This window comes from Enoplosus armatus, chromosome 14 (genome assembly GCF_043641665.1).
Source record: "Enoplosus armatus isolate fEnoArm2 chromosome 14, fEnoArm2.hap1, whole genome shotgun sequence".
In the NCBI taxonomy this organism is placed as follows: domain Eukaryota; kingdom Metazoa; phylum Chordata; class Actinopteri; order Centrarchiformes; family Enoplosidae; genus Enoplosus; species Enoplosus armatus.
Genome location: NC_092193.1, coordinates 18,941,485 through 18,961,347, shown reverse-complemented (window position 1 = coordinate 18,961,347; position 19,863 = coordinate 18,941,485). Strand labels below are relative to the sequence as shown.

At 40.3% G+C, this 19,863-nt stretch overlaps 1 protein-coding gene across 1 annotated transcript in view; it reads left to right on the top strand.

Annotated features, from left to right (window-relative positions):
• Positions 1–17,672, top strand: part of LOC139297118 (sodium channel protein type 2 subunit alpha-like) — a 32,575-nt gene extending 14,903 nt beyond the window's left edge. Inside the window, exons 13-27 of the mRNA XM_070919709.1 lie at positions 1,342–1,580; positions 2,918–3,091; positions 3,354–3,710; positions 6,081–6,491; positions 10,641–10,758; positions 10,913–11,067; positions 11,225–11,398; positions 12,315–12,341; positions 13,683–13,805; positions 14,262–14,534; positions 14,716–14,769; positions 14,853–14,994; positions 15,241–15,341; positions 15,560–15,830; positions 16,441–17,672. Of these exons, the coding sequence (XP_070775810.1) occupies positions 1,342–1,580; positions 2,918–3,091; positions 3,354–3,710; positions 6,081–6,491; positions 10,641–10,758; positions 10,913–11,067; positions 11,225–11,398; positions 12,315–12,341; positions 13,683–13,805; positions 14,262–14,534; positions 14,716–14,769; positions 14,853–14,994; positions 15,241–15,341; positions 15,560–15,830; positions 16,441–17,672 (3,851 nt within the window). The remainder of the gene's footprint in view (positions 1–1,341; positions 1,581–2,917; positions 3,092–3,353; positions 3,711–6,080; positions 6,492–10,640; positions 10,759–10,912; positions 11,068–11,224; positions 11,399–12,314; positions 12,342–13,682; positions 13,806–14,261; positions 14,535–14,715; positions 14,770–14,852; positions 14,995–15,240; positions 15,342–15,559; positions 15,831–16,440) is intronic.
• Positions 17,673–19,863: the final 2,191 nt, after the last annotated feature.

Sequence of the window (19,863 nt, the reverse complement as noted above, 5' to 3'; positions counted from 1 at the left end):
ATCGCCCAAGGAAAATTTTCTGCCCCAGATCCAGTTATTTTCTGGTGCAGTGTCAACCAATCAGGGGCCACCAGGGAAAGCCAAACATATTACACACATACCGCCGTCGGGCGGTGATAAGTGCGGCCTTTGGCACACAGACAAAGACTGTAGGCAGCACTTTTTTATTTGTCATTGCACGTTTCTGTTATAATGTATGATTTATGTGAGAGTAACAACTTAAATGTATTGATGTGTATTATTTGATACTGATCATAAAAGTAGTCTTTTCATAAAATTATATGCAGTACAAAGTTGCCATGTATGCAATGTTCCAGGTAAACAACTAGCAGATGTTGGGGCCCCATACAGATAAGATTTATCATTGTTTGGACGTGGTCTACCTTGGTATGTGGGAGTTATGTTATAGAGGTAAAGGTACGTGAAAGGTCATTCTGAGAGGTTTCTTTTCCATACCTTAGATGGGAAACAAAAGTGTACAGACTCGGGTGTTATAGTAGGACCCCATGTATGTCTAAAGGTATAAAAGACAAGTTTGAACAGTGTTCGAGGCAGCAGTACTGATTTGGCTACGGGTGCTGTCCAGGCTAAGATGCGCATGCCTGTTGATCCTGATCTTTGATGCAAATAAAGAATATTATGTGAAAAGTCAGTATCAGCGGAGTTTCCTTCCATCATCAAATCATCGCCTACATCTGGGGAATGAAGAAGAAATTAACAACAGTATACATACACACAACACAACAATAACATTAATAATTTTTCATTAAAATATGTATTTCACAATTGGAATAGCAGGAGGGGTGGCGCCACACCCTTAATGGACCACACGCCACTGGCAAAACTCCAACTCCAACTCATTTTAACAATTCCACTTTCTTTACTGTTTTTGTACGGAATAAACAAACAAGATTTAATGTGTTAATTAAGTAGCTTCAGAGATGCTGGTAGGTGGAGTTTGTTACCTTTGGACATCACCAGGCTAGTTGTTTTCCCGCGTTTGTTGTCTTTATGCTAAGCTAAGCTAACCGGCTGCTTTTTCATATTTAGTGTACAGACGTTAGAGAGGTATCGATCTTCTCGTGTAACTCTAAGCCAGAAAGCAAAAAAAAAGTCAAACTATTCCTTTAAAGATTGCTCTTTTAGCTCTCACTATGTTGAGCTTCAGAGACCTATTACAGATTGAAGGTAGCACAAAACTCTGAAATGTTCATGGTCGGGCTTCGGGCTATGCCCACTGGTGTTTGAAAAGAAAGGAAAGGCAAGCATAGCTTTACTTTTCAAGGGTGAATTGTACGAAAGGCCTGCGGATGAATAGCTCACCTTGGTGTCTCTTTGCAGAGCTGGAGGAGTCGAGGCAAAAGTGCCATCCCTGCTGGTACACATTCGCCAAGAAGTACCTGATATGGGACAGCTGCCCGTGGTGGCTGAAGCTGAAGGAGTGGGTGAAGTTCATGGTGATGGATCCTTTCTTGGATCTGGGTATCACCATATGTATTGTGCTGAACACCCTCTTCATGGCCCTGGAGCACTACCCCATGACTGATGAGTTCAACACGATGCTTTCAGTGGGCAATCTGGTAAGGGGTTTTTAATGATAGGGGTGGGCAGGTTTCCAGTATCTGACACACTTTCAGAGTGCTGTTGGGTTAGCAGTGGAGAGGACTGAAAGCCTCACTGAGAAGAACATGAAGAGGAAAAACGAAGGGCACTCATTCAGATAATGTATTTCCATATCAGACAGCTGAGCTTTTTATAGTTGCTGCTGTGTTGGACTTAAACAATAGGGCCATGTTGATCATGTTGATGTCAAAGGTTCTGCTGCAGACTGTTAGTGATTATCATTGGTACGAGGGAGTATTTTTAGCAGGAGGTGGGACTGATTCCCTCATTTGTATTTTGCCATCTCCCCCTACTGGTAAATTATAGACTCTGCCAGTGTGTTCAAGTTTGGAAAACCACTGAAAAGAAGGCAAATCGAAGTAAAACTTTCTTATTTAAAACACCTGGTTGCTTGTGTTTTTCAATATCTCAGAAACCTTAAAATACTTCTATTAAAGTGATTAGTTTGTGGTGCAGATCCAGCAATTATTTGAAAATCTTTAACAGTGTAAGAGGACATTTTGAAATATTATTGATATTTTCTCATGAACTCTGTGAATCTTTGAGTCCTAAAACTGCAAACTGCAAATTGCAGAAGTATCCACTCTAGTGCTTTCCAGTTTTTTAACTTTGACCTTTACCTCAGGGATCTAAAGTGACTTAAAGCTGCATCATTTTATCTTTTTTGGCCACTTTGGGGCAACGGAACAACCTGTAAACACATCACTGACATATTATCACCCTTCAAAGTAGTTACGGGGAACTTGATAGCAAACAGTTGCCTATTTACACATTGCAAATACGGAGCAATGTTAGCATTCATTTGGAGTCATGTTTGAGTTTGCCTTTGTTTTGCTCTCCCCTAACTCCTGAGACAAATATCTGGCTCTTAAGCAGCTAAATGCTCCACTATGTTCACCAGTTAGTTGCTAATATTGCATATCTGCTGTTTGGTTCTGATCAGGTAGCATGCAGTGGGTTTATCAGAGCTTTTTTCACTGAAAACAGCTGCCTGCTGCTGGAAACAGACTGAATCAAACAGTATGGTATATTTGCGGGTCATAAAACCAGAACAATGAGCTAAAACACACTGAAACATTGAGGGGACTGCAGACTTGGATGGTAATTATCTGTGAGTCACTACAAGCAACACCTTTCATATTATACATAGTCCATTTGACTTATTGTTAATATACAAATATCATTAAGTGCAGCTTTAAGTAAAGAAATACATTAAGTAATATTCCACTTGAATAGGAAAGTTTGGTACTCTTTCCACCTCTTACTGTTTTTTGTCCCTCTGCGTCCTTTCTAGGTGTTCACAGGGATCTTTACAGCTGAGATGGTGCTGAAGCTGATTGCCATGGATCCCTACTACTACTTTCAACAGGGCTGGAATATCTTTGATGGTGTCATTGTTTGCCTCAGTCTGATGGAATTGGGTCTCTCCAATGTAGAAGGGTTGTCTGTCCTGCGATCTTTCAGACTGGTAACAGAAATCTCTCATTTATGTACATTTTGCCACTGCCTTTGTATTCCTTTTACACATGCAACAAATGTTTTGCACAAGAACTAATCATATTGTCTCCACTGAGGTCAACAATTCAGTCCATCCTAACAATGAGAATTTAACACAACACACACAAATATTACTAAAATATGAATTTCTTCTATTTCACTATCAAACTTAAACACAGTTTCTTGCAAAGATGCAACATCATTTGTTTTCTTCACCTTGTTCTCTTCATCAGTTACGAGTCTTCAAGCTTGCAAAATCCTGGCCCACTCTCAACACCCTCATCAAGATCATCGGCAACTCGGTGGGTGCCCTGGGAAACCTGACGCTGGTGTTGGCCATCATCGTCTTCATCTTCGCTGTGGTGGGCATGCAGCTGTTTGGCAAGAACTACCAAGACTGTGTGTGTAAGATAGCCATTGACTGCCAGCTGCCTCGCTGGCACATGAAGGACTTCTTCCACTCCTTCCTGATCGTGTTCCGGGTGCTGTGCGGCGAATGGATCGAGACCATGTGGGATTGTATGGAAGTGGCCGGGCAGCCCCTCTGTATCCTGGTGTTCATGTTGGTCATGGTCATAGGGAACCTGGTGGTGAGTATTAAATTGGACATTTTTATACATTTTTAAAACCTCTGTCAACAAATCCTACGACTGAAACCAACTGATGGCTTACTAACAAGTACTGACTGTGTAGCCAAAGCCTGATGTAGCTTGTTATATCTGTGTGTCATAGACCTCCATTGTTGTCCAAAAACTATTAAATACACATCAGTGAGAGACACCATTGCACTGGGTGACATGTTCCTTCATTACAATGAATAATCTATCTTGAGTCATTAGTCAAAAAAAATAATACTTGCTAGCACAAAAAAACCTTATTTGCCTTTTTTTAAAATGAAAGTTTGGGGCTTGGGACTGAGATCCAAAGGCCCACGATGCTGGACAATATTGAAAGACGGACTAACACATTGTTGTTTATTGGTCTTTTTATTGGATTTTTTGACAACAAAAATACAGAAGATCACCAGCCTTATCCGTTCACAGTATATGATAACAGAGAGTCTGCCCAGAGAGAAATTCAATTGCATGTCAATGCAACCACTGTAACTACTGTCAAAGCCAAGTGATGATGTCATGAGTAATCAGGGATTACGTTGCTCCAATGAGGATTCCTGATTCTATATTATCACACCAACAGTTGTTGTTGCCTCACCGTGATACATTTTGCAAACTCTGTGTAGCTACAATGGTTTTTGGCATTTTTGTGCAAGCTGCTGAGTGAGTGGTTGTGTCACAGTGTCATGCTAACTGTTTTGGAGATTAGCATTAGCGGACTTCAAAACAGATCATGTCTGGACAACATATAATCCATCTGTCCAAGTAATATGTGTATTATCTGCACATGCTGCTGTGCAAACTACAGCCACAACAGACACACTCGGCGCTAGGAGCAGCTTTGCCTCAGCCTCATGTCCTGTGGGGCTGAATTTTTTATCCATTGCTAATGAACTAAGCCTTATGGGGAAAATTGTGACCTAAGTACTGTACAAAGGATCAGCCAAGGCCACAGAGTGTTCTTGCTGTCGTTCCAGCCTTTGCAGCAGCAGGTATTGATTTTCACACAGGATGAAACACAGCTTGCACCACATTGCATGCAGCTGTTTCTATAAAAAAAAAAAAAAAGTAGTTCATCTGTGTTTGTTCTGACAGCTCTGTTTGTACACAACTGCTGTCACTCTGTGCCATAGAAAGGATACGTATATTCGTTGGTCCAACCATATGGTGATTTGTTGTCCAGCTGTGTCCTGTAAGCTAACGTTAATGAGAACAGATAAAAAAAAATCCTGGAAGCAGGGCAGCTTTTATTTATGGTAAGTGTAGTTTTATCGAATGTGGTGTCATTTTAGTGCAGATTCTTGACGTTGTAGTGTACAGATATGTATTATGCAAGTCCAAGAAACAAATGTGCTACCAGCTAGGGGCTTTTCCATCTCATGCTAAGCGCATATTAGAATAGTATTATGCACTGCAATATGAGCATCATCTGCACTACAATCAATTCAGTTCTGTCACACAACTGTTTTAAAACCCTGTCAAGCTTTTAAAAAAATGGAGCAAGGCTTTGAGTGTGGAGGTCCTGTTGGATATGGTTCAAACACCTGTTCCCAGCATGCCCTCTGTTCACTCTGCCATTAAATGCCAGTTTGCTCCACATTTAATCCTATGCTCTGAAATGTATCTGTCAGAAATGTTTTAAAACCTTTTTGGTTAACTAATATTTGTTAGTCTCCGATGACTGACACTGTTTTTCATGCAGATCTATAGGTGGTGCCATTTAAACTAAAATATCTGTCAATACATAATAGCAGCTTCTCATATTAGGTTAGAAAATTGCTTACTGGATTATCCAGGATGCTTAGGGGCGAGAAGGTCGGAGGGCATTCATCACTAATCATCTGCTCATGCTCCCCATCTCATGGCTCAGTGGCTAAAGATGATCCTTACCAACTGTGCACATCACACATGCACACAGGCAGTACACACACACACACACACACATACACACATGTTTGTGTGCAGAGATGTGCTGGATGCTGCTGCTCTCCAAGCTAGCAGACAGATTACTTGTGAGTTGGATGTTTGGAAACTTGAGTTCAATGTCCCTGAAAACACCCGAAGCCATATGTGTCTGAGTAGAATCTCCTCCTGAATTTACAATGCAGGATTTACTAGTGTTGACAAAATATATGGGATATCATGTCATGCATTAGGTGCACTTATCCTTTAGCTTACAGGCTAAACTTTGCTCTGATTTGTAAAGAAAGATAAATGTTGACATAAGCACAACTTAAATGTTAAACTGCCATATTCAGGCTAAATGGCTATAAAATGATGACAATGTTCTGATCATGTCTCCAAATCCAATGCAACGCAGGTAACATAAAATGTGTCCGTCAACAGGTGTTGAATCTTTTTCTGGCCCTGCTGCTCAGCTCCTTCAGCTCTGACAACCTCTCCGCTCCAGACGAGGACGGCGATCTGAACAACATTCAGATCGCCATCGCCCGCATCAATGCTGGTGTCTCCTGGTTCGTCACAAGCGTCATCGACCTCTTCAACCACAGCTTGAAGTGTCGAAAGCAGAAGGCCAAAGACGTCAGTCAGGCCGTCAAGCTGGTTGGGAATCACGTGGAAAGCAATGGGGGGATATTTGGACGGTATGGAGAGAAGTACATCATACCAGAGGAAGACAGCTACATGACAAACCCGAACTTGACTGTCATTGTTCCCATCGCACCCGGAGAGTCAGATGTGGAGTTTCTCGAGGAGGAGGAGATTTCTGAGTCATCGGAGGATGAAGACAACAAACCGGTGAGTCTTTCATCTCCAGATATGAGTGTTTACTCTGGAACTGAACCCTCATGGTGTACTCTTGTAGTGGTCTTTGGAGCAATAGTTTTTGATTTTTTATTATATATACATCAAATAACCATATTTACTAAATTTAAAGGGTAAGATAATACATGTTTCTCTGCTCTCTATGGGTTGAAATGTTTGAACATTTTGCACTCAATCCACACTTCAGTAATGTCAAAGCAGGTGTTTTGCATTCGACTCCTGCTGTTACATCACTGCTTTGGGCGAAGCCAGGAGCAACATGGTCATAAATTGCACATCAATTCCATCAACATTGTCACTGAAACATCAACACTGAAAAATACAAGTTAATCCTTTGGTGTGGCATTTGTAAATCCTCCTTGTGTATGATGTAGGTTTCAGACTAGGTGCTTCCTGCCTTACATCTCTCACTTTGTTAGACATACACTACTAAAAGCATTATGGTTAAGGCTAGATTTGATGGGTACATAATTTCCTAATTATATCCTAGGACGTTAATTGGAAAGTTTATTCTTCATATACAGTATGTTGAATTGAATTCTCACCTGTAGACAAATTTCGCCTTTTTGCATGTTCGGCTTCCTTGCATTGACTGACTCGCTAGAAATAAATTAGAAGGAATTAATCAGAAGTGTACTAAACAAACTAAACACTAAGAAATCTCTGGGAAACTATGGGCACGTAAAATAAAGTGTTAAATGTTGTTATGTGACATGTTTGAGTGGCATTGTGTAAGATAATGTAGAATGTAAAAAAGAAAGGTAGTTCTGCATATTCAAATAATGGAGGAGGACTTGGTGGAAGGTTGTTTACTGGCTCTGTGCCCAAGATGTTGCCAGAAAATGTTCTAGAAAGTTCTTTCAAAGGATTCATCAGTTAAGCTCGGTGTTTGTTTTGACTCCTAGTTTTAAGTGAAATAACATCCACCCAGTCGCAGAATCTAATCAGTTTCCAATCCTCCGATTCTGATTTGTTGCTGTTGGTGTCGTAATAGAATTGGGGGTGGGCTGTGAAGGGGACGGCAATGTGGAGGCTTTTCCGGACACATAAGCTGTTAATCTGTCAAGCAGACAAGGTGAACTCTGATGGAGACTGGCGCCTTGATGAGACAAATATAACTTGGGGATCCAGATGTTTTATCTCAGTTTGAACAACTGAGTTAACGTCATTCAGTGAACATCTGGCAAAGTCTCTTCAGAAAGCTGAGTTGTATGCGGAAAGAATCACTGTGATAATGAAAACATTGGGGTTTTTTGCCATTTTTTTTATTTGCTATTCATAAATCAACCAGATTCTTTACATCATTAGCAATTATACAAACTGGCTAAATGACAACTAGCACATTTTCATCGACAGCAACTTGATGATAATGATGATGATGATGATGATGACGGACATGTAGCTTTACATGATGGTGTCACTGAACAGCTACACTCAACCGGTTGTGGTTGCAGTGTTTCGTACCTCAGCCATCGTGACATTATTATCATGTTGTAATGCTGTTAAAATGTTGTTATTACCTTTCTGTGTGCCACAATAAGGTGCTGCCTAGCTGACTCAGCCCCTTGCTGTGAACCCTAATCAGATAGTCAAACAAACATGTGGGCCAGAGGTTTACTTTAACATACATTTACATTTAACATTAATGATGGCTGAATTCCATTTAGCTGCTTCAGTTTCAGGATCCTGTCATTGTGCATGCTGGCTCACTGTCACACTGTCATGGCTTTTTAGTAACACCTGTACTTTTCCAGGTATGACAAGTCAAAATGTCTTCTGTGAAAAAGGCCTATATTCAGAGGGATCAAGATTAAAAGGCCCCGCACACCCACACAAGTGTTTGCACTTATTCTGGTGGATTAGACCTCCACTCGACTATGCTAAAATCCACACACTAATAAATATGTTATAGGTGTAATTGATCCTGACTTAACAGGAGCAAGAAGACTAACAGGAGAGTGAGGGAGATATCAATCAAGTAGAGTTGGTCCTGCCCCACACACTTGTGAGAAGAGGTCTGATCGGGTATAAGAACTGATAACACCTGTGTGGGTGGACCATGGATGTGTACGGGCTTTAAGGGGAGCTAAGCTAGCACTAACCCGATTACTTGTAGTATTATTGGATGATTAGCCTACAGACCACCATTGGCTGAGCATGCAATAATTAAAAATATAGTTTGACATTTTTGGAAATATAGTTATTCGCTTTCTTGCGGAAAGTAAGATGAGATCTATACCACTGTCATGTCTGTGCTGTAAATATGGAGTTAGCTTAGCTTAGCATGAAGACTGGAAACAGGGGGAAACAGCTAGCCTGACTCTGTTGACAGGAAACATAATCCGCTTACCAGCATCTCTGAGGCTCACAAGTTAACACGCTATATCTTTTTTTTTTAATACGTACAATAACTGAAGAGTAAAAACAACACGTCATGGTTTTACGGGGGGGTTATATACCTGACTATTTCATGGCTGGGTGCAGTAAGCCTTGCCATGAGGTTACACTTTGGTTTTTGTATGGAGATGTATTGTGTTGATTCATGACAGAGCCAGGTTAGCTGCTTCCAGCCTTTGTGCTAAGCTAAGCTAACCAGCTGCTGGTGTTAGCCTCATATTTACAGTACAGACATAAGAGTGGTATCAAATCTCATCTCATTCTCATCTAATTCTCAGCAAGACAGTTTTTCCAGTGAGACCTGATGATGGGAGAATGTTAACTGGACCTGGTTTGGTTTGGATCCAACACATCCAAATCAAGGCAAAATTGTTAGATGCTTATCATTGGCTATTGTGTTATCCCCAATAGCATTTCAATAAGCTCATATTGGCTTCTTGAGTAAGGTTAGAATAATTAATTTCATTAATTAAGGTACTATTGTTGCCTTTGACCCATAAGACGTCTAACCACTTTACTCTCTCTCTCTCTCTCTCTCTCTCTCTCTCTCTTTCTCTCAGTCTCTCTTTATCAAGCTCAATGTTTATTCCTCTTGCCTTACTCCCTTTCGGCCTTCCTGTTTCTCCTGGATTCCTCTATCTCTTGGTGCTCTGTGGGTCGGGAGGGTTTGGTGAGGTGGAGGGTGTGTCGCTCCTGTCCTCTCTGGCAGGCAGACAGCAGCAGGCCAGATGTGGAGCCAGGCCCTGCAGAGCAGATTATGCTGACACAGCTGAGCAGAGCCAGGCAAGGCCGGGTGGAGCTGAGCAGGCTGCAGTCTGGCACTCTCTCTTCCTCTTTCTCTGCCATGCTCCGCTCTGCACCACACCAGAATTAGGCATCAGGGAAAATGGAAATGAAAAAAAAAAACCTCCTCCAGCCCTCCATCAGCTTAACTGGGCATCAGCAGCTGCTCAGCAGTAAAGAAGGATGCATGTGTAGAGCTTTAAATACACACAAAAAATGGCAAGATTGTGGTTATTAAGAAGTTAGTTAATTGTTTCTCACTTTACAAATTTAGTAGATAACTAGATCACTTTAAAGAACAAAGAGCAATCAGCCCGTGTATCACCACTGCATACATGTGACAATCACTGAGCCTGGTGTTATATACAACGTTGGATCAACAAAATGCCATCAGTGCACATTCTCTGCCTCTCTCTGTCTTCGAGCACTAAAACGGCTAATGCTGGTAATCTGGTCTCCAGGTCCTGTGGTTGCTCTTTAATGCCAGATTAGACTTCGTACCGGCTCATAGGATTGACGCTGCACCTCTGTCCTATAAATCATGTTAAATATGTCGCTGTTACAACACATGACAATCTCATCCGAATTGTATAAAGGCTGAGAAGAGATTGAAAGGCAAGGCTTTACATCTAGGTGAGCTTGCCTTGATGGGATTAATCCACGCTGAATGCAGGGCAGAAAAATGCTGCTATACTGCTCTGTTTGGTTTGAAACTTATAAGCATATTGCACGTACGGCCACACCTCAATCAGTGATGTCACCTGCCAAATTCACCAAAACAAACAACTTTATTTTGTGCTATACATGTGTAAAACAACTCAGTACTGGTTCATACATATGCTGTTTCCATATTCAGGTACATATAAGTACATAACAGATCTAGAATGAATGAAAATATCAATGAAATGTTGGTTGGTAACAGTGGAACTTGTCATTCCTCAGGAGGAGATCAGCCTATCAGAGGGCAGCACGGTGGATCTGAGGAAGCCTGGAGATGAGATGGACAACTTATCAGAGCTGGCTGAAGAGAGTATGGAGCCAGAGGAATGCTTCCCAGAATGTGAGAATTAAGAATTGAGAGTTGTAAAACTATTAAAAAACTATATGATCAAAGCTTTTGCAACACTCATTTTACATGTAGTGAGTTATTTTTACACCATAGTTCCTTCATGGGGGTGTAATCTGTGCTGGCTTGTTTTTGCCTTCCCACTCAGTTTGCTCGAGGCACTGTCAGTGCTGTAACATTGACACCAGCCGCGGTCTGGGCCAGGCCTGGTGGAGGCTGAGGAAGACCTGCTACCAGATCGTGGAACACAGCTGGTTTGAGACTTTCATCATCTTCATGATCCTGCTCAGCAGTGGGGCTCTGGTACGGCTGCTAGGTGCAATTTGAAAAATCCAATAATAAAAAACCCTCCAATTTAATTTTTATATCCAGCGAAGGAATGGCGGACTCCGCCACTAACAATGTGTGTGTATATATATATATACACAGTGGTCACACTGCTGTCCGTCTTCCGCTGCAGGCATTTGAAGATATCTACATTGAGAAGAGAAAAGTCGTGAAGGTGGTGTTGGAGTCTGCCGACAAGGTCTTTTCCTACATCTTTGTGCTGGAGATGTTTCTCAAGTGGATTGCGTACGGCTTCAAGAAATATTTCACCAACTACTGGTGCTGGCTCGACTTTCTTATTGTGGATGTGAGTGAACATTTTGCTGGACCTCACGTGTTTCTGTTCTGTAAAACTGTTGAGAATTCAGGTTGAACTGTAATCCCTCTCGTAGCTGAATGTAGCTTTTCATGTTTGTGGGATTGACAGCTTGGTGAGTGTCACATTATTTAATAAGCTCATAGTATCAGTAGTAAGTGGCCACTTTCTTGACTGAAATTGTGCTCCCCCCACCATCAGTTACTCTTATAAGAATGAGCGTCAAAATGTACTAGTGCCAAAAGTAAAAGTACTCATTATGCAGAACGGCCCATTTAAGGATCATATATATTATTATTACATAATGTGTTCATCATGTTAATGTAGCAGCGGGTAAAGGTGGGGCTAATTTTAACTACTTTATATTCTGCTGGGTAGCTTAACCTATGATGTATAATTGTAGGTTAAGCTACTATTATACATCATAACTTATTAGTTGATTTATATTTTATATTAATAATCTAAATCTGCAAAGTAACTGGTAACAAAAGTTATCAAATAAACCTAGTGGAATAAAAACTACAATCTTTCCCTCTGAAATGGAGCATAAAACGGAAATACTTACAAGTACTTCAAAATTGTGCTTAATCACAGTACTTGAGTGAATGTACTTCGTTACTGTCCACCACTACTCCTATTTAAAACAACAGTTTCAGGACCCGGATGAATTTGCTGGAAACATACAGATTGTTAAATCGGATTCTAAACAGTTGTGTACAATTTTACATTTGCTTTCGTGCTCGGATCTTGTCAAAGACAAATTAAAGGAAGTGCTCCAGTGAGCGCCGTCATGTAAACTGTTGGGTAAAATGGATGTGGCTCTGTAGTGTGCAGTCATCCAAAGTGCCCGAGGCGTGCAGCCCGAGGCCTGACTTGACCTCCTCTGATTTCACCTGCTGTTACACAGATCGCCACAGACCGCTCTATTGTTAGGGTAAGTTGTAGTTAGCAGGTCCCAGGTGAGTATGGGCTCTGGGATTGGAAACTTGCATCTGCATCACAAATGCTTCTGTGTTTCTTCACTCGTAAGTGCTTCCTGTTGGGATATCAAAAGCCACTGTCTTGTTTCCAAACAAATGCACTTCTTATGAAATAAGACTACTCAACAGTCATTCTTTGAATCAGTTACTTCAGGACCTTGGCTTTTATATCAAAAACAAATGCAGTGCCATGTACTCTTAAGGTTTATCTACAGAAGATCTGTTCTTTATACAGCATATTAAACCTATATTAAACCTTAGTTATTGTTAATTTAGAAAAGCACCGGTTGAGTTCATGTCTAAACTGTGTCTAATTCATGTTCTGAGTGTTATTTGTTTGTTCAGAAGAAAAGACAAATCCTGTTGATCATTGTAACTACCGACCTTTCTTTTCTCTCTATGAAAAGTAGCACCTTACTTTGTGTTTTAGTATTTTTCCGTTTGTACTTTCTTTGGAGCCAAAGACTTCTCTTGTCCCAAGAATTAATTTTGAGTATCTTCTTTGGATATATTGGACAAACACATGTGTAAATAGACTTTTATAAAGAAATACAGACCATTGGGACCTTATTAGTCCCACATTGTTTTTAATGAACATATTGGATCAATTCGATGCAAATTCGGAAACAAATTTGGCAAAGACAGATATAAATTCTTTATAAAACTCACTCTATTTGATATATATACATATTTTATATGCATATATAGCTGAGTATGCATGCATGGACACCATTTGTCCATGTGTACATACTTGTCTGTGTTTTGTCATCTGTCATGACATAAATTTCTTGTTTCTTTCATTGATATCACGCCATTTTCATTCATAGCTGTCATCCAAGGGTCATTCAACAGCGGAATACCATTTTGTTTTGTTCGTTTTGGATGTAGAATAGAGTGGAAGTCTAAATTTGCTAAAAGATGACATAACAACCAAATCAAATCCAAACCTCAAAAATTAAGTTAATTGTGTTCCTAACTGTGGAATGTCCCAAAATACACAGAAACTCTAAAATATGGCTCTTCAAATGTCTTCTACCTGTCCTTTATGATCTTTTTTTTCTTTTCTTTAAAAGTTATATAATTGCTCTGAAAATATATAGTTCTTGACTATTACTGTGTTGATGTATCTGATATTGCCTTATTCAGTGCTTTTCAGAATGTTTCTGTACTTTCTCATGTATGATAAAAAAATATATTGCTACTTCCCCCAAAGGATTAAACATGAACAAGAATTGACTCACACATTTGAATCCATTTTAAGATTCTAACTGTTTACATGTCTTCACTCCTTATAGGTGTCCTTGATAAGCCTGGTAGCAAATTCATTGGGATATTCCGACTTTGCTGCAATCAAGTCCCTCAGGACCCTGCGGGCTTTAAGACCTCTCAGAGCTCTTTCCAGATTTGAGGGCATGCGGGTGAGAAAAAAAAAGTTTTCTGAACGACACTGATGTCACACATCCCTTTTACAAAAGAGTTTCTGTTGACTAGAGACACGCTGATTAATCTCAGGATTATTACCTCCACCAAGGAAAGGTATTTTTACCGCCTTCGTTTGTTCATTATTCTGTCTGACAACTGGATGATCTCCTAGTAATAAAAAGATTCCCATCATATTTGACATTGTTCAGAGGATAAGGGAGCATGTTTGATGATGATAGTTTTTAGCCATGCTAGCGGCTAAGCAGCGTGTCTCTAGGGATGGCAAGGTAGGACGGTTAATCAGTAAAAATGTCAGTCTAATCGACCACTTTGGTCTATTCGATGTACTGACATTTTTAAACAGACATTCATGGTTTGCACCACCATGCGTGAGGCTAGTAGAGAACCTCAGTGCTGTGAGACTAACCTGTATCCTACCTGTTGCTCATCAGGTGGTGGTGAACGCTCTCATAGGAGCCATCCCCTCCATTATGAACGTGCTGCTCGTGTGTCTCATCTTCTGGCTCATCTTCAGCATCATGGGCGTCAACCTGTTTGCCGGCAAGTTTGGGAAGTGTGTGAACAGAACAGGCTTCATCCACAGCATCTCCGTAGTCAACAACAAGACAGAGTGCCTCGCTATGAATGACACGCAGTTCTACTGGACAAAAGTGAAGGTCAACTTCGACAACGTGGGACTTGGCTACCTTTCCCTTCTACAAGTGGTGAGTTTTTTTTCTGCTGCGCTGTTTGGAGACACGCTTTCATTTTAGGAATCTCGTTGTTTTTGTGTCATGAAGAATTAATTTGGTCATAATATTAGTTTTGTAATAAATAAAAAAAAGTCAATGATTCACACTACAATGCAGAGCCCAGACACTGATGTTGTGTAATATTGTATTATAGGCTACATTCAAAGGATGGATGGAAATAATGCATGCAGCTGTTGATTCAAGAGGAGTAAGTATGTCTATTTATTTCCAGGGCCTTCATCATAGACGAGTTACAATAACCAGCTGACTTGTAAAACTGTCTGGTTTCAGGTGGAGGAACAACCCATCAGAGAAATCAACCTCTACATGTACCTGTACTTTGTCGTCTTCATCATATTTGGCTCCTTCTTCACCCTCAATCTCTTCATCGGAGTCATTATTGACAATTTCAATCAGCAGAAAAGAAAGATGAGTATTGACAACACTGATCTCAGGCCTGGGTCACTAGGTATTTGCAAGGATTCAGCCGCTCAGGCACAAATCATTACATGGGATCATCAACATCAAGTCATGGGATTTCATTCTCCAGGGAAAACCAAATATCAAGACTTGTGTGCAAATGCTAACTGTGTTTTGAAGGAAACAGCTTGTTTTTTCCACTTTCCGTTGATCATTTTTTTGTAAAAAAATAATGTTAGGTGTTTTTGCCTATACTTAGGTGGACAGGATATCTTCATGACTGAAGAACAGAAGAAGTACTATAACGCAATGAAGAAGTTAGGATCTAAAAAGCCTCAAAAGCCAATACCAAGGCCTGCGGTAAAATAATATAATTCTCAAATGTAACACATTTCTCAGACATTGACTAGTCATCCTTTCATATATATATTTGTATACGTACTTTTTCTTATGTATTTCATGTTGTACTAAGAACCCCTAATCCTGCATATCGTCCTGCCTGCTAACATTTTTGACAATATTGTACTAATAATATTATATTCACTGACTGATTTGCCATTTGCATTTCCCAATCCTAGAACGTTCTCCAAGCCTTCTTCTTCGATCTTGTGTCCAAGCAAGCCTTTGACATAATGATCATGATGCTCATCATCGTCAACATGGTGACCATGATGGTGGAAACCGACGAGCAGTCAGAGCGCAGCGAGGCCATCCTCAACAAGATCAACCTGGTCTTCATCGTGATCTTCACCACCGAATGCCTGATCAAGATCATTGCCCTCCGTTGTTATTTCTTCACAGTTGCATGGAACATCTTCGATTTTGTGGTGATAATTCTCTCTATTGTGGGTAAGTAGAGACACACTGCAAAAAAAGAGATACCCCATTAAGTACTACCTCTCCCAAGGGGGTTATATTTGTCAGTACCATCTGGAGTTTGTTAGCTGAATATCTTTTAAACATCTTTTTTCTTTTTGTCATTTTCTCATGGACTACTGTACATTCATGTAGTCATATTTAATGATCCATATCCAGGTGCGGAATAAAATCTAAACATGTTTTATTATTCAAATAACAGATATAAGAGGATTGTGCAGCCTTGAGAAAGGCTTTGTAATTCATTCTTTATTTTTGTCCTTCATTCCTTTGATGCTAATTACTGTAGCTTCATGTCATACAAGATACACTTGTGGTTGCTGTTGAACAAATCACAATATCTATGAAAGTCTTAAAGCTGCATTAACTGAATGTTTTAGCCACTTGGAGGCAGTATAATGAACTGTATGCAGTTTGCAAACAGTCTCCTATTTACACATCCAGTTGACATGGAGCAACATTAGCATGTATTTGTTGTTGTGGTGTTCCACCAACTCCTGATGGAAATATCCGGCTTTTTAATGCTCCATTGTGTTCACAAGCTAGTCACTAAGCTAACACTTGTCTTTCTCTGTCTTTACAGGGATCGTTCTTGCAGACATCATTGAGAAGTACTTTGTATCTCCCACCCTATTTCGAGTCATCAGACTGGCAAGGATAGGACGTGTACTTCGACTTATACGCGCAGCCAAAGGAATAAGGACTCTACTGTTTGCCTTAATGATGTCCATGCCAGCACTGTTCAACATTGGCCTCCTGCTTTTCCTCGTCATGTTCATCTATGCTATCTTCGGTATGGCGAACTTTGCCTATGTGAAAAAACAAGATGGGGTCGACGACATGTTCAACTTTGAGACCTTTGGGAATAGTATGATCTGCCTTTTTCAGATCAGCACCTCGGCAGGTTGGGACAACCTCCTGAGTCCTATCATGTCCAGCTCCCCAGAAGAGTGCGATGTTAACTTTGTCAATACTGGCACTAACACCCGGGGAAACTGTGGCAGCCCCTCAGTGGGCATAGCTTTCTTTGTCAGTTACATAATCATTTCTTTCCTCATTGTGGTAAATATGTATATAGCTATCATTCTGGAGAACTTCAGCGTTGCCACCGAGGAGAGTACAGAGCCACTGAGCGAGGATGACTTTGAAATGTTTTATGAGGTTTGGGAGAAGTTTGATTCTGAGGCCACACAGTTCATTGAGTTTTCAATGCTGTCGAGCTTCGCTGACACTTTGTCAGAGCCGCTGCGCATAGCCAAGCCCAACAGGATCAAGTTGATCTCCATGGACCTTCCCATGGTGAGCGGGGATAGGATCCACTGCCTGGACATCCTGTTTGCCTTCACAAAGCGTGTCCTGGGAGAGTCGGGTGAGATGGACGCCCTCAAGCAGCAAATGGAGGAGAAGTTCATGATGACCAACCCCTCCAAGATCTCCCACGAGCCCATCACTTCCACACTGCGCCGCAAACTGGAGGAGGTGTCCGCGATCATCATCCAGAGGTGTTACAGAAGGCATCTGGTGCGCCGGCAGATGAAGCAGGCATCCTACCTCTACAGACAAATTAACTACGAGACTGTGGTGGACGTGGAGAATGCACCAGAAAGGGAGGGGCTGATAGCCTCCATGTTCCAGCACTATGGACCTGTGGGGATGGAGCTTGTACAGACAACAGAGGACACTCTAATGTCCTCACCACCATCTTATGACAGTGTGACCAGAGCAGCCAGTGACCTCTCTGAGGTTGTCAGATCAATATCCAGAGACTCTGAACTCGGGGATCCTGGTGAAAACTATGAAGAAACTTTTCTTTGAGACTCGATCGTGTGGAGAGTGTTTGTGTGTTTTTTGTCTGTTTTGTTTACAGCAGAAAATGTAGCTCAAAATAACTCATGGTCAGAAAGATTAACTTTTTATATATATATATATATTAACAGATGCTGAGGAAATATGCACTAACTCACAGCCTCTGTTTAAACTCAATTTTGTTACACAGTCAAAACTTCCACGAGAATCTGAAGTTTAACACTCACATCATTTTAAAAGTTAACATTTGGCAGATAGTTTATAACATCAAGATAGAAAAAAAACGATGCACTCGGCACTGCGGCACAATATTTTTTCAGATATTTTTCAACTGTACAACAAACACTGTGCGTTTCACAGGTAAAATGGCAAAAATCGTCTTCTTGGACCTGTGGTATTTGTCCAGGTTCAGTCATATTGCCACTCCTAGAAATGTTGCTTGCTAGCTACATTCACTGAAATGATTTTACTACAGTTGACATAGGTTCATATTAATCTATTTGTGTTGCAAAAAGTCCTCAGCACTTCTCCAGTGAAATTTGTATCAAGAGCAAAATATCACCTCAAGGCCAAGGACAGGAGAGACACTAAAGGGACAAATAAAATCTGTCTGGTTCACCAACGTACTGTAGCCATGCGGCTGATAAACCAACAGTCGGGCAAGCTAAAAGCAGATTGAGAATATTGAACAGCACACACTTCCAACCAAACATTTCCCAGTAAGCTGCTACACTGTAGCTAGCAGGCCATGTTATCAGCTAATGTTGACTGAGGAGTGTATTTGCATTCATGACTGTAGCTGCTAAGAAGTTCTTATTCAGGTGTTACTAATATGATTTTAACCAAAGCTAACCTTTGCTCATAAAATGTTCATATTTCAATTTTAAATTTTAAGGAAAAATGCATAAGCCAAAATAACACAAATTTTGATTGTTTGGGATTTTTTCTTCCATCTATGAGTTGTGTGATCAATGAAATAATTTCTTGATATGCACTTTGATTGAATGAAGTTGCTTCATACTGTATGTGATGATAGAAATATGGCCCCCAGTTAAAGTAGCATCAAGTGTATTGAGGTCATGACACAAATACATGGAGAAAAGCATAATTTCTTATCTTATTATTCAGTATACATTACTACCGATATGAAGAAATCCACTGTAATGTTTCTCATGTTAAAAACTACAACTTCAACTTATTTTGTAAAACATAGCACATTGCAAGTTGAACTTGTATCAATGTATCGATTACATAGAAGGGGTGTGTGTACTAATAATCCCTGAATTATGTGCCTAATTTTGATTGTTGTCCGCACAATTCTCTGAATCTCTTTAGACCATTCAATTTGATCTGGTGGATGTAGATTGGAAGAGCATGAATGCACTGGAAGCTCATTTTGTAATTAACTGTGTAAGCAACTTTGAGGCTGTGTAATGTATGTGAAGCTAATTTTTACCTATTTTTTGTAATGTATTTATATTGAAAGACCATTTCAGTGACTCTCATGACGGCCATAACAAGATATGATCAAATAATCTAAATATACCGTGTTCATTTTTATATAAAAGACTTTCCTTGAGAACCTGGTTGTCTGTAATGCATTTAGGTGGATCATTTCATGGATTGTTTTATTAAATGGTAATAAAACTCTTTTCCATATTTGTGGGTTTTCCAACTCTCAGTGCAGTTTAAATAGTTGGATGACACATGTTTTGGATTCGTCTCAATAATTTAGCAGGGCTTTGTAATCATTTACTTATTTTAACATTTTCACAAAAACAACGTTTTCACATGAGGAACCAGTTAGCTGATTTGACCTCATTATAAGGCAGGGCGCTGTTAAATCTCTCTCTCTCTCTCTGAGTCCATGTGCATACAAAAACCAGGACAGATGTGCACAAACCTCTGCATCTCTATGGCTGTCCGTCTCTGGGAGTGTATTGCCCTTTAAAGCTTGAATTTGTATATAATGCCTCCACAAATGCAGCACAATCACATAACACCCCTCAACAATGTAGACAAAATCATCTGTGCTGATTGATGATTTCACATATTCATTGAAGTATGTTAGAGAGTAGAGGCCCACGCACCAAGAAATACCACACAGTGATGCAGCTGCGTGATTCCCCATCAAAAAGTAGTGCACAGTCTCCAACCAACACATCCAAACTGGTTGGAGACTGTGAAACTGGAAATGTTT